A 16,637-nucleotide genomic window follows, 5' to 3' on the forward strand; every position below is an offset into this window, starting at 1 on the left:
GAGTTCCTGAATGTCCCAGTGATGGAAACGGGTTGTATCCCAGCTCTCCAGGGCATGCAGGTTTTCCAGAGTTCGAATACAGGAAAAAAACCAATCATCCCTTAAACATCACCAGACACAGGTCAGGAAAACTCACGTAGCCTTTCATGGGGGCCTGTCTCTCAGTGACTTGTCACTGCTCTTGGACATCCTGAGATGGGATTCTCCAGGGAATCCAGAGCTGATTCTTTGGTTGGACCATCACCATTTTGAAAGTCTCTTTGGTTGGGAAGGGTTTTGCCCTTCCTTTACTGCTCCTGTAGTTAGAGAGGATCCTTCTGGCTTGGAAGACCGTACCTGCCTTGCTCCCTGTTTTGCTGGGCATTTCAGCCTCACACAAAGACCAGAGTGTGATTTTTGCCCCTGGTCTTTGTTCTGTTGAGAATTTTCAGTTTTCCTGCTCCTTGATGGTATCTGGAGAAAATTGTTTTCACCCTTGTGGGTCCAACCCCTCCTGAGGTGCTTCCATGTGAACAAGGACCTCACATTGCCATGAGGTGCTGCTGTCTGGGGCTGGAGGGTGAGCCTTGGCTGAAAGGGGGTGACCTTCCTCTCAGGCATTCTGTGATTTGGGAATTCCCCATCACCCTATATTGTGTAGGGACAGATTTCTGGAGTAATCACAGCTTGTTGTCTTTATGGGTTGGAATCGAAGGGAAAACACTTCTGTTCACTACATTCAGAGCTCGCATCTTATTTCTGCTGAAGCTCTCTTTATGCTGACAGGGTACTGTAAAAGGTGACTTGGGAAGACTAAATTTACATTTGTGCTCATTTAGGGCCCTTTTACAGTGCCTGAACGAGGTGTTGGGGAGACTGACAGCCTCAGGGTGAACAGGGCTGGTGTGAAACCTGCACCCACTGAAACCCATGGCAAAGCTGTCACTGGCTCCCACCCACAGGGAATCCAGCCAGAAATGTGGCAGTCACAGCAGGATGCTCATCACAGTTATCTCTCTTCCCACATCCAGATGCCATTTGCTTTGTGAAAAGGCTTCTCAGGGATAACTGGAAGCATTTTTCACTGGAAGCTTCAGAGCAGCTTCTCCCTGTTCTCCAATGTTGTCTGCCCTTGCTCAGCTGCTGCTGGGGGCTCGTGTGGGAGTCGGCAGAGCTCTGGGGAGCCCAAGGAAACCTCTGACTGCTGAAAGCAAGAGAGAAGGCAGGCAGAGCAGCTCACATCTGGGGCTTGGCTACAAGGCTTTGTGCAAGGCTGCCTTGTTAGGCTTTTTTTTTTTTTTTTAAGGTGAGATGCCATTTTTCTCTCTCCTGAAGAATCCAGTCCTGTGGTGATGTGTGGTAAGGGAGCTCATTCCCTTCGCTGCAGCCTAGAGGTGACACTTTCAGCCTTAATCATCAAATGCTACCAGAAGAGCATCACAGGTGGTGTTTTATGGTGTTTTCTGGTTTACTCAATGGTAAGGAAAAAAGGAACATGTTGTTTGTTGCTCATCATCTGTGTTAATTTAAGAACCCACACTTACCCTGCAGTCGCTGGGATCAGGCTGGCTATTTCCTCGGCTTCGGGTTGTAAATCCATCCCATTTCACTCAGAAGAGAAGGAGTTCACTCTGGAGGAAACAGGACCTCAGGTTTAGGAGGAAGGCTGCATCCAGGGCACAGCTGAACTGGCAAGGCAGCTGAAGGCCAGGAGCTCACCCTTCAGCAGGTTCCCTCATCCACCTTGAGTCATACCTGGTGAGTCACCCCATGGCTCAAGCCTGGATGGAGCTGTCTGTTCCACAGGCAGGAGAGCCCAGGCAGAGCATGGAGGGACAGAGGGACAGATCATCAAGACCAATGCAACCAGCCAGTGCCATTCTGCTTTGGAAATTAGAAGCACAGACAGATGCCTCCAGCCATGTGCAGAGCTGCACACAAGTGAGCAGGCTGTAGAAAAGGGGGGTTGCTTTCACTTTAAAACCTAAAGTATGTAAATACAGTTTTCTCTGCTGCTGAAAGAGAACAAGCAGCTTTGCTATGGGCTGGCACAGATGCCTCACTGTACCAGGCTGTCTTTCTCAAGAGGCAAAGGCTCTCTGAGTGCAGTCACTGCACGTGACACAGAAGATGAACAGGCAGGAGTAACTGTTTTGTAATTAGTGTGCTGGGGAGAATCGATTTACATTGCTTTTTCAAAATGGGGAGGGCTGTGGAGGACAGAGGTTTCCTCAGATCACTGCAGCAGGTCATCTAATAACTGCATCTGGACCCACCTTTTTGGGGAAAGGGAAGAGACCGTAACTTTGCTTGGCATAACTGGACAGGTCTTGGTGAGCCTTTTCTTGGGAAGGTAAAAGGAAGAACTGTGATTTCCAATATGCTGAAAAAAAGCCCCTCAACCACCAAAAAGGAACACTTTTTGGTTTTGGCTGGCTGGGCTGCATAGAAACAGAAATGATTTTTGTGCGTAGTAAAGAAAGGTGGAAGTGCAAACCAGTGGTTTCATTTTGCTGTTTACAGCTCACAGTACTTTGAGAATGACTGGTCTTGTTTTGCTTTAGAAGCCAGATCCAGGGGGGATTTTTTTTTCTCTCCTTTGTCTTTTTTTTTTTTTTTTTTTTTTTTTTTTTCTGAACCACATGCACACACAATAATAAACCAGTGAAGAGGGTCAGAAAGGAAGTGACTTGGGAAGATGTACTTTAAACATAGACATTCATGAGTCTGTGGGCTGTAATTAACTGGAATGTTTGTCTAAGGATCCCATGTTAATATAGGATAGTTATTAAAGGGACAGTTTTTATTTGCCCTTTTAATTATCAGGGTTTTAATGGCTGCTCTGGTCTGCCTAATGGGTATTTTTTTTTTCATTTGGAGGCTATTTTGAGAATTTTTTTTTCTGGTTGGGTTTGCTGTAATACACTTTAACCTAAGCTGGTTTAGGAAGTGCTTCTCATTAGAAATAGTGTTCAGGGTTGTCACATTGCATGAACTTAGTCACGGATAGGTGGCATTTGTCATGGACAAAGAGCTTTTGGAAATGGAGGAGAGGGAAAGTGTCTTATCAGTTGTAGGGAAACTGTGAACCTCTGTGATGAAACAGTCAGAAATCAGTCCTGAAAGTAGTCAGCTGAGGGGTTTTCTCAATAGGGAGATACTAATTTGGTCCTACAAAGCCCTGGTCAGGCCCTATCAGGAGCAAGCAATCAGAATGAAACATGGTTATGAGTGTGTTATGAGGTGTGATGGCCAACTGGAACAACGGTGGAGAAGAGCCATGGAGGTGATGAAGGGAGAAAAAAGCCTGTTGCAGGATCTGAGCTTGCCCAGCATTGCAGAGGAGGCTGAGAGGGATGCAACCAAATTTTGCAAATACCTTGCAAGTGGGAAGGAGTTGGAGGAGGGCTGTTGAACCTCTTGGTTGATGTTAGCACAAAACCAAATGGATACAGAATGCCCATAAATATGCTGGGTGATCAGATTGCATTAGAAGATGGTTTCTAAATGCCAGAGGCTTGGTGCTTTGCAGAAGAGGACCAGGTGCTCCATACATTTGTGAATGCTGTGACACAGAAAGGTAGCCAGCAAGAGCTGTGGATCAGACTGCAGGCTTGGAGGAAGTTGTAGTTAAGTTCTGCAGGCTCCACTTGGGATTTTCAAGGTTTAGGCAGCATCCAGTTACTTCATGTGGGGAGAGGTTTGTTTGGCAGTTGTGAAAGTTGGAGAGGTAGGACCACTGAAGACTTGAAAGAATGGTGGTGGCTTGGTCAAACCAATTAGAGCTTGCTCAGTTCTGACTTTTTGTGATCATGCATCAGGGGGATTTTTAGTATCCACTGAGGTTATTAATGGTGCAGCAACGTGGAGCTGCCAGTGCTGTACAGCACATGGTCAGAAGCTGTGCTGGTCAGTGCCACACTTGTGTTTATTCCCTGATTGCAGCTGATGTTTCCAGGGGGGATGGTGTTGGGCAGGGCAGTATTATCCCTGCAGACTCACAGTGCCTCTCAGCAGCACTGCTGGGGCAGCCAGGCTTGCTTCTGCATCAAGCTGGGGTAAAGCACAGTTGGAGCTGGAGCTGAGGGTGCATTGCCAGGCTCTGCTTCAAACACAGCCCAGCTGAGGCCAACTCACAGAAGAAAGAAGGACAGAGAGCCCCTCTGGAGTCTGTCACAAAGCCACATCCCAGGTTCCTGAGGAGCTGTGCTGAGTAACCAAAGGCTGTGGTTTCACAGCTGAGGATGGGTTTCTTCCTCTGGCTATAGTTTCCATCTGGAAACACTGCTGTATGTCTCTTGAAAATGGGGAAAGATTTTGAGGTTTGGTTTTTTTGGTTTTTTTTTTGGGTTGTGCTGCACGGTGAAACACGTGCTGTGATTTTTCCTGGCAGTGAAGGGCCTTGCTCCCTCCTGCACATCCTCAGGAATGAGATGCAACACACACAGAGTAAGAGATTGGGTTTTAAAGCAGAGATCCTCTGCAACCCAGGGCAAACTTTTCAATCTCATCAGCCACAGATAAGTCGTGTTCTCCACACCAAGAAGCCATTTTAATGCCTTGCAATTTTTCCTGTAAATGCTGGCAGCATGTAGGTTGTGCTCTCCTGCCTGTGTGTCTGTGAGTGTGTATGTGGTGGGAGCAGGGAAAATGGGTTTTCTGAGGGCACTCAGACAGCCTGAAGGTTGTCCATCCCCAGCAGGAGCTGTTTGGTCTGCTTTCAGAGGCCACCCTCCAGAAGTGAAGACAGTCTCCCATGGATAAAGGCAAACATGAAGCAGATGATGTCTTGCAGCCAGAATACATAAAACTTTTTTTGAAATTTATTTCCTTCTGCAGTCCATTTTTTTAAAAGACAGTAATGCTTCCTCTAGCTAATCTTACTCCAGTCCTCTGGCCTGAGGAAACATCTGCTCTCCATGGTAGTCTTGGTTGTCCCACCTAGTTCCCTTTTAGAGTTCCATCAGCATCAGTTGCCTCCACCTGCTCTCCCATCTCAGTCCTACAGCCCTCACTGCCACAGCAGTCCCACAGCCAAGAGTCCACCCTCATCTCAAGGGTTTGCTCAGGGAAGGCTTAACCATCTTTCTCTGGCAGGTTGTTAGCATCTCATGCACGGTGTGTTGCCCTGAGGGACATCAGGAGCCAGTCTGTTAGCCATGATGCTGTTCCTGCAAAAATTGCTGATAGAGCAGAAAAAAAATCACCCTTGTCCTTCCAGCCTCCTCATCTGTGTTCATGCACTGGTTGTCATCTCCTTGGAGCTGGGACTTTCTCTGGTGTGCTGAATGACAGCTGGGAGCAGGTCTGTCACTGCCAAACTGGGCATTGACTCCTGGAGGAGAGCAGTCTTGTGTTGGTGAGATCCTATGGACCAGGGGCAGTCAACTGTCCCATGTCCCACCACTACCTTCCCTATGTGAAAAGGAAACAGGTTTTTTTTCTGACCCAGTTGGTTGTTTCCCATGAACTGTTCCCCTGATGCTTCAGCCCTTGGTGAGGTTTAGAAAGAATCTCTCAGACTCAGCTTGAAAATAATCTGTTGGGTGCCTTGAACTGTGGTCGGACCAAACTTCACCTTCTTTCTGGTTGCACTTTGGTCATGCTCAGCTTTGTGATGGTCTTAAAATTCATCTCAACGCCTCCCTCATTTTGGCCCTTTGGGTAGGAACGATGGTCCTAATGCAGCAGAAGATGCTGGTGGTTTACTCTGATCCATGGGGAAGGTTTTCCTCTCAGCATCTTTCTAAGGACTTTTTTTCCTTGTTTGGAAGCTTGGGATCATCTCAGGACTCCAGTGTTGGTGGGGTTTGGGATGGATCTCTCAGACTTGGCTTAAAAATAATCTGTAGGGTGCCCTGAATTGTGGTTGCTCCCTAACTGCTTGTCTGCCCCCCAGGTTGGATATTGGGTGGAAGGTGGCTGCTGCTCTTCTTCTTTGTGACTGCAAAAAGCAAAAATAGGCAAGGGATGGCAAGGGGAGAGCAGAACACAGGAGCATAGGTGTGATCAGGCTTGGAACTGCTGAGGGGTACACAGAGTGCTGGAGGAGAACTTTCTGTGGTAGGAACTGGAAGGAGCCTGCTGGGAGCAAGTTTATTTGTGCTCAGTGTCACATGCATTTTATTGCCACAGATGTGCACAAAAGAGCAGTTCACAACAGGAAAAATAATAATAAAAAAAAAAAGTAATTGCTGTTAAGAAAGTGCATATGAAGCCTTGCGAGGATTTTATGATTCTCCGGGCATTTAAATCACAAAGTCTGTTCTCACTGGCTGGGGACAACTCTTACTCCAACCAGTTCACCAAGTATTTGGTTTTGTGCCAGCAGCAGAATGAAGTGTGTTTGATGTATCATCTTCCTTGGCATTCTTTTGCAGAATTAATGGTGTCCCTGTCTTGTTTCAGAACCGTCGCTGCTGAAGTCAGGAAGCAGATCTCGGGGCAGTATGGAGGCTCTCCCCAGCTTCTCAAAAACCTCAATATTGGAGGCAGTGTCTCTCATCACACAACTGTAAGTAATGCTTGGGGCATGGAAGGCTGTTTTCTTGTGTCTCTTGTCACTCGTGAGAGTGGGAGCACAGTGGCTCATGTGTTCTTCAGAGGTATTTTAGATGTTGTTGTGAAAGGTGAATGTGGTTATTCCTCAGGGATGTGTGTTTACTTAAATGTTCACAGTCCACTTTCAAGAGCAGCTGAAATGTAGGCCATGTTGTCAAGCTCACCCTTTCTGAAGTCAGCTTTTCTTGCCTACCAGTAATCTTCAAAATGTATTCAGTGTGGTGGTAAAATTTTCAAGAGTTCAGCAGACCTTTTCAGGCTGGAACTCTGTTTTTGGGTTCGGTTTGTTGTTTTGGGTTCACAGCAGTTTCTTTTGGAGTAATCAATTTAAAAAAACAAATATCATAGCATCTTGTTTTCTTCTAAGAAGGTTGATTAGGTCAGGCAGTACTGGAAGTGTGCCCTGAATTTAATGGTCTGTACAAGTGTTCTGAGGTTACAAGAGTTCTTCTCTTGTTTTGGAGTAGAATCCTGTAGAGTTTCTGCAGTTCGTGTGGTGCTTTGTTTCCCAAGAAACGAGTTAAAACTTTCTCATCCAGAGCACAAGTGTATCCTTGGAGCTTGTGTCACCACACAAGGGATCTCCAAGACTTAAGTTGACCCCTAGCTTAGAGGTATGACTTTCCTGCAGGCTGAAAGTTCATCCTTAAGGAGATCCAGCTGTGCCAGAGTCACTGGGGATTGAAAAGGGATGGAATTCTTGTCCTCTCCCTCTGCACCAGCTGTGTGAGTACAAGGAGACCACAAGGGTGGCTTTATCAGGAGTTTTAATTGGTGAGGGAGCATGAAGGAGGAGGTGTTAATGAGAGAGGGGTGTCCAGGGCTGATGCTCTATCACAGCCATCTCTGTTGGAGTGTGGGATGATAATGCAAAGCCCTGACTTGACACTTCTCTATGGGTTTTTGCATAATCCAGCATTAGGCAACAGGGAGGGACCCTGGTTGCTGGCAATGTACTCTGGATGGAGCACTCAGGGACATGGAATCCAGCTCCCTGCAGCAATGGAAAGCTGAGGAAGACACCTGCTTTTGAAGGCCCCATTGGATGCCCATCCCATGAGCTTCCACACCTCACTTGCCTCACATGTGGTTTCACCTTGGCCAAATTGCCTTTCTGCTCCCCATTGCTTTCAGAAAGCACCATCTCCTCTTTGTATCTCTTCAAGCTGTTCCTCAGTCGAACATACTTTTGAAAACTGTTTTTCTTTCTATCACTTTCTTTCACTCTGAATTGTCTCTTCCACTTTTTCTCCCTATTTCTAATGTTTTTCCATTCTTCAGTCATCAAAGAACCATTCTGCATGCTCAAAGCTTCCATCCTGTCAATCTGCACTTGTGATTCTTCATGCAGGGTCAGATTTGTTGGCTGCAGTATTGTCAGCCTTGTCTCCAGTTCTTGTATCTCTCATTATCCTGTTGCTGTTTTGTTTTCTAGTAAATATATGCAAAAATCTATAAAAATCCTGGAAAAGGTCATGCTAAATAGAACCAGGCTCTGAGCCTTTCCTGTCAAACTGCATTGCTTGATGGTTGATGTGATATGCTCCTAGTTTGTCATATCAAATTCTGTGCTGAGCAGAGATGTTCCTCAGAAGCATGATTAACGTGGAGTGATAGTTTGTAGGAGATAGTCTGCAGGAAAAATAGATTTAGTTAAGTCATGAGTCTGTATCCTGAGGCTGCATAATATGAGAGAGGTTCACTTGTAGTGAATTTTGGGTTAATTTCTCTCCCCTAGGCATCCTTCAGAATCTGTTGTGCCTTCCTGTCCTGGTTTGATAACAAACATTATGCAGAGAGAAAGCATTACTGCTGTGAAGCTGAAATAGCTGTTTATTTTGGAAAAGTTCAGAAGTTTGTGTGTCACTCCCCTTTTACAGAGAAGAAATAGAAAGCCCTGAATCTTTGTGGCAGTTTTGTGTAGCCTGACTGGTTTGGAAGCCTGGAGTAGGGTGCATAGTGTGGGTTTAAATAGGTAATTTATGTTAAAATATATGGATATTTTACTAATGCCATGTGCTTGAACCATGTATCTCCACAGTGGCAGCAAATTACCCTGGTGAGTGTGCAGCATGGAGCTGGAGGGCTTCTGCTGGTAATGCAGACGTGGTCTCTCCTGCCCAGTGCATCTTGCTCATCGTGTTGAGCACTCCCTGTGGGAGTTATGATCCAGATAAGGTCAGCACTGAGTCTCTGTTGAGAGTTGCCAGCAGTAGCTCCTTATGGTAATTCACCTGAGAGTTATCACAGGCAGTCCAGTGGGACATTTTTGTGGTGCTGGTGTGAATGAAGGGCCTGCAGCTCTGCTTGGCTGGGCCTTTTGTTTCGTGTTGACTGAAGCCAGTGCAGGGACTTCCCACACTCAACTGACCTGCATGCATGTGGTTGAACCCAGGCCAAATGCAAAACACCCTTCAGCTGAATTTTAGCAAGTCTCCTTCCCTTTGCTTCGTGAGCAGCAATCACAGTGCTGCCAGAACTGTTTCTAATTCAGTATCTGGTAGAGCTGAGAGAAGACACTGATTTCAAGTGACTGTACAGGAGCTTGTGGTTTATTATTATCAGCCTCCACCCTTTTGCCACATTAGGAGCAGCTGATTCTAATTGCACATTTCTTAAACCACAGATGCAGGTCCAAAGCCTTTGGAGTCTTTTCCTGTAAAACCCAACGTGCTGAACAGGGACTCCTTGCAGGGTGCAGCCCTTGCACCACTGAGCTTTTTATTTTTGAAATCCAGAACAGAAGGCACTGATAATTTGTTACTGAGTAATAGGAGCTGGCAAGGTCTTAAGAGTTAGTTGAAGGAGATTTTATTTTTTGAAGTTACTTTTACAAGCCTCTAAATCCACTGCTGAATTGAGTGTGTGTTTGCACCTTGCTGTTGGTGTTCTGGTTTGTGTGCTTTGTATTCACTCCTGGGAGTTGTAGCTTCTCACCACTGAACTCCCTGACTCAGTGCACTGGCAGTGAAGAGCTTGCCCTTCCTTTCAAAAAATTCCCCAGGGTATGGGGGCATTTGCTTTGTTTATTTGATGAACAGGCCTGTTTACTATGGGCTATTATAATCCCTCCTGACTAACCACTTTCTTTTCTTTCCAAGTTTATTTTTTCTGTTGAGCAACTCCTTGTGCTGTGATGCTCATTAACTCTGCCTGCTCACCCTCTGCTGGATCCCTCCTTTCTGCTCCTTGCTGCACACTGCAGCCTGGCAGATTCCTGATTCCTCTCCAGGTTTCTGCAGCAGTTTTCCCTGGAGGTGGATTGTCAGAGGTGACCATGAGTTGCTGCTGAAGCCACCCAGATTTTTCTCTGAGCCTCTGTTTGCAGTTGAATGGCTGCCTGTTACACTGCCTTGGTGTAGGAACAGCAGAGTTTTGGTTTGTTTCTGCAAATAGATAAGTAGGCTGTTTTTTTTTCCCCTGTGTGTGCTGTCCTTTTATGAGAGCAGATGATATTACCAAAGGTCAGAAAATAATCACTAGGTTTCTGGACCTCACTTCATTTACAGCCCAGCTGTTTCTGTGTCTTTTTCTACATCCAGCAGCTTTTGTTGATTAATGGCATTTGTATTTTTCAAATTAGGTGAAGACTTACGAAATCTTGGATTCCTGAATACTTCACTTTCAAGTGAAGATAGTTGCTGAAATGTTTTTGGTTATTGTCTAAAACTTGGATACTGTTTTTTCTAAGAGAATCTTCTCAGTTTTTTGTTTTTGTTTTTTTTACCCTTTAGAGGCATATTTCAATCAGAAGAGCAGCTTTTCACAAAAAGCTTGCAAATAAGCAGAATTAATGTATACTCAGTTGTTTTCCAGAACAATCACAGCTGTTTCCAAAGGATTAGGGGTAACATCCCCTGCCTGTCAGTGTGCCTTATGGCATAGATGAATGTTAGTATGAGGAGGAACACTTTTATGGGAGTATGGAAAATTAGTCTGGAAAAAAGGGGTCTGGATTCTTGGGCATGATGTGATCTGACCATATCTGCTCAAAGTGCTCCATTTTCTCCATGTAAAATAAAGGTGCTGACATTTGCTTGGCTCTGCAAAGCACTGCTGGGTTGATGGGCATTATCTGGGCTAATTGAAGCTTTGACTCAGATTTATTGAGTGTCAGTCTTTGGTTGTGTATTCAGAGATAGTATCTAATGAATCCAATAGGAGCATATAGGTTCCTTTGTATATTTTCATTGTTTATTTTAGCATCATTTAGAAGAAGAAAAGATAATTTGTGCAAATGAATGGAAAACACTGCAGAGGAAAACACCACCATAGCCCTGTGTGGCATGGAAAAGGGTGTTTGGAACAGCAATTTTATCACCAGAATCAGTAAAATGAAAAGGGAAATAAGCCAAGTCTTCACCTCACTCAGAGCTGACTAAGGCTTAATAGTGACTCCCATTAAATGCATTTCCTGGAGGTTTTGCCCTGCCTTGCTGAACGCTCTCCTCATCAGACAAGGGAGGATGGGAGAGGCATCCACATCCTCTTCCCTGCCTCCTCCCATCAGGGATTGCTCACAGTTAACTCTGCTCTAGTGCAGGCACTTGCTTTAGTCAATTTAGCCCCATCCTATTTCTGACAGCAGCAGGGAAGCCTTTTGTAGAGGTTGGGGGCATTTTCTATGTGAAGTTGGTGAGTCTGATATCCACAGAGAGGTTGCTGAGTCCCGTTTATCTGCAGTAACCTGAACAGTCTCTGTGTTACCAGAGACAACTAGTCTTACCTAGATGGTACTACACCAAGTAAATACTGCAACAAAGCATTCATGACAGGCCCATTACTAAATAATCTCAAAATGCCATCAGATCCTGCTCTTTGTTTGTTCAAGTGAGTTGTGACATATTTTTCAAGAAAAAAACGCAAAAACAAAGCAAGTTTAGTGGCAATGCTGCCAATGCCCAAAACTGCAAAAAATTCTTAACATTGGATTCAAATTGCAATTGCCAAACTCTCAGTGGAAGCCCCTGTTGGGCTGCTTGGGGTCTTTCACCCCAATAATGCTGCCAGGGTCCCAGCAAGGGACCTGAGAAGGGTTGGGTGGATGTGCCTGGTTTTGCACTGCCTGTGCCCTGAGCTTGGGCTGTTTGTTAGGTGAAGCTTTGCTCCCTGTGGATGTGTGAAACATTTTTCACCTGGGCATGTACATAAACCACCTCAGCTGTCCTCTGGTGCTGCTCCTGAGCATGGCAGCTCCAGCTCTGGCACCTTGGTGTGTCTCCTGGTGAATCCATACCCAGGATAAATTGCCCACTGACAGCTGAGTGGCTGTGCCAGGTATTTTCTGCTCAGGGGAGCATGCAGGTTGGTGGCTGCTACAGTTCAAAGCCACTGTGCTTTGCCTGTGTGAACCCTGAAGATCTGGAGGGACCCATCCCTGCTGATCTGCTGTAGTGTTTCTGCCAAAAGTGGGAAGTCTGTGATTTTTCTGCAGTCTCTGGTCAAGCTGTTTAGATTTTTAGTTTCCTAATAATGAAGCTTTGATGTTTTCACTGTCTTGGTCTCTGTGCTCTCACTTTTGGGGTAGTTTATGAGATCTTTCAGATCAATCTCAGCACTCAGTTTTTCTATATCAGAGTTATTGTGTTCTTGAAATACTGGCTCTTGGTGAGATTACAGGATTCTTACTCATCAAAGAGATACTGTCTGTCTTCTTACCCATCCTTGGAGGCAGAACTTTTCCTGGGTTTGGTAAGAAATTGCTTTAGTATTCCCAGATAACTAATTAATCTCTGATCAATATTAATATTTCTATGCCCAAGTGTCTTCTTACATTAGCAGCCAGTTACAATAGCAAATAAACTAGCAAAATTTGTACCTAAAGCATCTCACTGGTTTTGTGGCTGGCTGTTACTACTTTATTTAGGATCCCTCTCTGTGTGGGTATATTTAAATATTGCCTTTCATTAGAGGCTTTTTCCATTTCAAGCTTTCTGATATTACATGAATTTGACACGGACACAGATCATTGGTCTTGTGTGTAAAAAGGAATCCAGAACTTAACACTAAATATTCTCACCCCTTAAAAATTGAGGCTTCGGGCTATTTCTGAAAGAATTTTTGTCTTAGCAGAGAATGCTGACAGAAATTTCTGAGGCACATTTGCAATTTGCAATGCAATTTTATCAACCATTCTCTCTACTAATTACATCTTTTAAAACACCAGGCAGAAGAAGTAATAAGAGTTAGAGTGAAGCAGGAGGTACAGAACTGCATTCCAGAGGGAGTAGGCATGCATGTGGAGGTAGTGATTGCACTTTATGGCTGGGGAGGTGACCTCATCTGGCTGAGGGTTGGTAGCTGTTTGTGGTTGATGAAAAGCAGAGATTGGCAAGGAATCTCCTTGGTTTGTTTGAATATTTCCATGTATTATAAATTAAACCAGCAAATGAAACTTGGGAGTTCTCTGTGCTCATCAGTCATAGGAAATTAGGGGTATGGGGCTTCTGAAATGCAGTCATGGCATTATTCAGTGAGTGAGGATGTGGTTCTTAGCATTTGGATCCAGTGATGGCTGTTTTTGGAGTAAGTGTTTAAAGCCAAAGAAGAGATAATTTATGCAAGTAAAACATGGTTTTTAATACTTGGGGATTGTCAGTGGTTAATACTGCACTGCTCATGTTTCAAAACCTCCAAGAGTTCACACTTAAAATTTGCAGGCAAGCTCAGGAAGGTAATGGTTTAAAGACATATATTTGCTAAACAGAGGCAACAGTTTTATTTTTATTATCTTCTTTTAGTTTGTTTCATTTCCTACATTTTCAGATGTGCACTGAGAATCCCCTACATCAGATTTGACTCCTGAGATACCAATATCTCTTTAAGGGTGACAGGATTTTGCCACCAGGAGAACAGACCATCTGCATTCCTGAATGCTCAACTGGGGAAGTGACTGTTTGCCCTGGAGACCTAGCAGATAGCTAAGGGAAGGCTGGGGCTCAGCTTTGAAATGTTAATCTGCTTCTTCTGTCCTTCCAAGATTTTTGCCCAGGGAAGCAGTGGGTGGGAAGTTGGTATTAATTTAGAATTTGAAGCTTTGGAGCAATCTGTTACAGTTTTAACACATTATAAATGGCATAATATTTAAGGGGGTATTGAAGTTAGGAGGGAACTTTGTCCTACTTTCAAAATTGGCAAGAAATAGCACCCTCATTTTGAAGAAGTGCCTGGCTGCCAAGTAAAAATAGTAGTCAGGATCCTCCCTGTGATGAGGAACTCTGCAAGGTTAATTTTTCAAGGTCCCTTATTATATTCTTGCAGGGAATCTTACTCCCACACGGGAGGCAGAAGGTATAAACCTCCAGTCTTTGCCATTGTCATTTTGACAGGGCCCCAAATTGCACTGTGATCCTCACAGCCTGGGTCCCTGCCCCTGGGGGGGGGGGGTGTTGTGCATCTCATTTTAGATACAGGAAAAAATTGGTCTTGGATTGGGCCACGAGCAACTTGGGTTCAAATTCCTGTTCTACCAGATGCATCCTGCCAAGCCACCACATCATCACCATTTCAAATGCCATTGTGGCTCCCAGTGAGATTAAGCATCTTGGGAGGGCAGAGGTGAGGGAGGGAGAGGGAAGTGTGAGGGACAGGGTGCTTGTCATGGCAGTGCTGACACAAGCAGGCTGGAAGAGCTGCAGAGTCATAGCTGGGATCAGTCTGTTGCTCAGAGCCTGTCCCACCACACAGCTTGTGTTGCTCTGGACAACACGAGTGGGTTAGGCAACAAACTTCTGGAAGAGGATTTAGAAATATCCTCTCTTTGTGTAGGGAAAGGAGAGGTTTAAGTCTTTCAGGCAAATTGCAGGATATCTGTGGATGGATGGCAGAGCACACAGCAGTGTTGTACACAGGACTGCTTCAGTGTCTGTGAGCTGGAGATAATAATTATCACCTTTTTTCTGCCCTGGTTGCTGTTGTAATCCCTTACTGACCTCCTGCACAGTGCCCAGGAGAGCAGACCTTTAGTCTTCAGGTACTGGTGTAGGTGTAATTGGTTCAATAAGGCAGCAAACTGGAAGGGGAGACTTTTCAGGCAAGGGCATGTAATGAGTGCTAATTAAATGGCATGCTAATTAAATACTTACCCTTTGGTCATTTCTTGAGCATGATGGAAAAGTGCATCTCTGGCAAGCATCCTCGTTGCCTTTGTTTGGGAGGCATCCCTGCTGCCTTTGGAATCTCCTTCCCCTCTGCAGGTTTCCTGAGCAGTTTTACACACCAAGCACCACCAGTCAGCAAAGCCCTGGTCACTGGGACCTGTGGGAGGTCCTGCTCACCAGAGGGGTCTGCTCTGCACAGGAGGGAGCTGGCTGCAGCCCTCTGCTTCCAGGAATGCCACAGCAGAGCAAGTCCAATACAAATCTCCCTTTTGTATTTTATTTTTGCTTCCTTGGTTGGGTGGAATAAGCCATGAGCTTTGCAGCATGGTGCCCTGGGTGTAGCTTTCCCTCCACAGAATCATAGTTTGGGTTGGAAGGGACCTTAAAGATCATCAAGATCTCACCCCCAGCATGGGCAGGGACACCTCCCACCAGCCCAGGTTGCAGAAGGCTTCATCCAGCCTGGATTTAAACATTTCCTGGGAAGGGGCATCAACAACCTCCCTGGGCAACCTATTCCAGTGTCTTACTACCCTCACAGTGAAGAACTTCTTCCTAACCTAAATCTTTCAATTTAAACCCATCACCCCTTGTCCTGTCGCTGTCTCTGGTGAAAAGCCCCTCCCCAGCTTTCCTGTAGCCCCCTTCATCTACTGAACACCTCTGTAAGGTCTCCCCAGAGCCTTCTCTTCTCCAGGCTGAATAACTCCAACTCTCTCCACCTCTCTTCATAGCAGAGCAGCTCCAGCTCTCTGATCAGCTTTGTGGCCTTTCTGTGTCCCCTCTCCAACACATCTGGATCTTCCCTGTGCTGGGGGCTCCAAAGCTGTGGGCAGTGTTAGCCCTTTATCCATGGGAGCCCTTTGCTTCTGGAGTCCTTGGGTGAGATGCTTGGCTAAAATAAATGAGGGTTTGTGTTACCCTCCATGGAGTTACACCATGCTCCTGAGCAGAGGCTCCAGATTTGTGCAGATGGTTCTGTAACTGATGTTGATGATACAGGCAGGTGCTCAAAAGAAGGACATAAATAGGACAGGGACATGTTTTGGGTAGCAGGGCACTAAAACTACAGCAAAATACAATGTTTGCCATCCAGAGAAGGACAAAGTCGATGGGAAACGAAATTTTATTTTCAAGCTTTTAAGGGGATATAACAGTGAAGAATAACACAGTCTTAAAGAGGAAAGCCTGACTGTCCCTGGTGCAGGAGAGCTGTAAACCTTTGAAATAGGGTTTCCAAATGCAACTTCTGAGGGCCATGACTGCAACAACACAGATGCACCTGTGGAACCCGTGTGTTACAAATAGTTTATGGAAGCCAAATCAATCAGGCTGGTGTCTTAGTTGAGCTGGCAGAGCATGTGTCTGCCATCAGGTTAAGGACATAGGCAGAATCATTATTTGCAAGTGATGTGTTTGATTTGGGGTAATTGGGTGTGGAAGTCTGAAAAAAAAAAGGAGTCCTGTTTGATTTCTTCAATACTTTCAGTTTATGTTGTTTCAGGATGTTGTAGTTGGCAGGGAGCAGGTTATGCCCCTCTTACTCATACCCAGCAGCCCCTTTCTCTCTGGGTAGTCCTGTTTATTTTAATAGCAGCAGAATGGTGCTTTTCCTGAGTGAGGTGGCAGTGTCTGATGCTGGGATTGAGACTGGTGTTAAGGAATTGTCTGAAAGGTTATCTAAAATTTGATCTGTAATCACAGGCTGCTAAAAATCCAGGAGTGTGTTTTAAAAGAGCAGTAATCAGGGCTTTGGGAGTAGGTTTTCCTGTGTGTATTTTTGGTTTGTATTTCCCATTAATTTAGACTATTCCCTAGGCTTCACTAGGAAGATGATGAGGGCTCCTGTTCCCAAAGGAGGACAATTCTTTCCAGAGGCCCTGAATAAACTCTGATTGGAAGAACTGGACACCTTTTCAGTGATTTCTTACAGTGATGCCCCAATATCACCCTGTTAGGTTTAGTAGCTGGACTGCATGCTTGATTGAAATTGTCCCT

General features: G+C 45.2%; 1 protein-coding gene across 9 annotated transcripts in view; it reads left to right on the forward strand.

Moving 5' to 3' along the window:
- The window catches only part of DOCK7 (dedicator of cytokinesis 7), a 98,556-nt gene that overhangs the window by 3,374 nt on the left and 78,545 nt on the right, over positions 1-16,637 (forward strand). For all 9 annotated transcript variants that reach the window (XR_011727009.1, XM_071749950.1, XM_071749943.1 and 6 more), the window contains exon 2: positions 6,388-6,493. Coding sequence is in view for 8 of the 9 variants with exons in the window: in XM_071749950.1 (XP_071606051.1) it covers positions 6,388-6,493 (106 nt within the window). In the remaining variant the exon portion in view is untranslated. The remainder of the gene's footprint in view (positions 1-6,387; positions 6,494-16,637) is intronic.

This window comes from Heliangelus exortis, chromosome 8 (assembly GCF_036169615.1).
Source record: "Heliangelus exortis chromosome 8, bHelExo1.hap1, whole genome shotgun sequence".
Lineage (NCBI taxonomy): Eukaryota > Metazoa > Chordata > Aves > Apodiformes > Trochilidae > Heliangelus > Heliangelus exortis.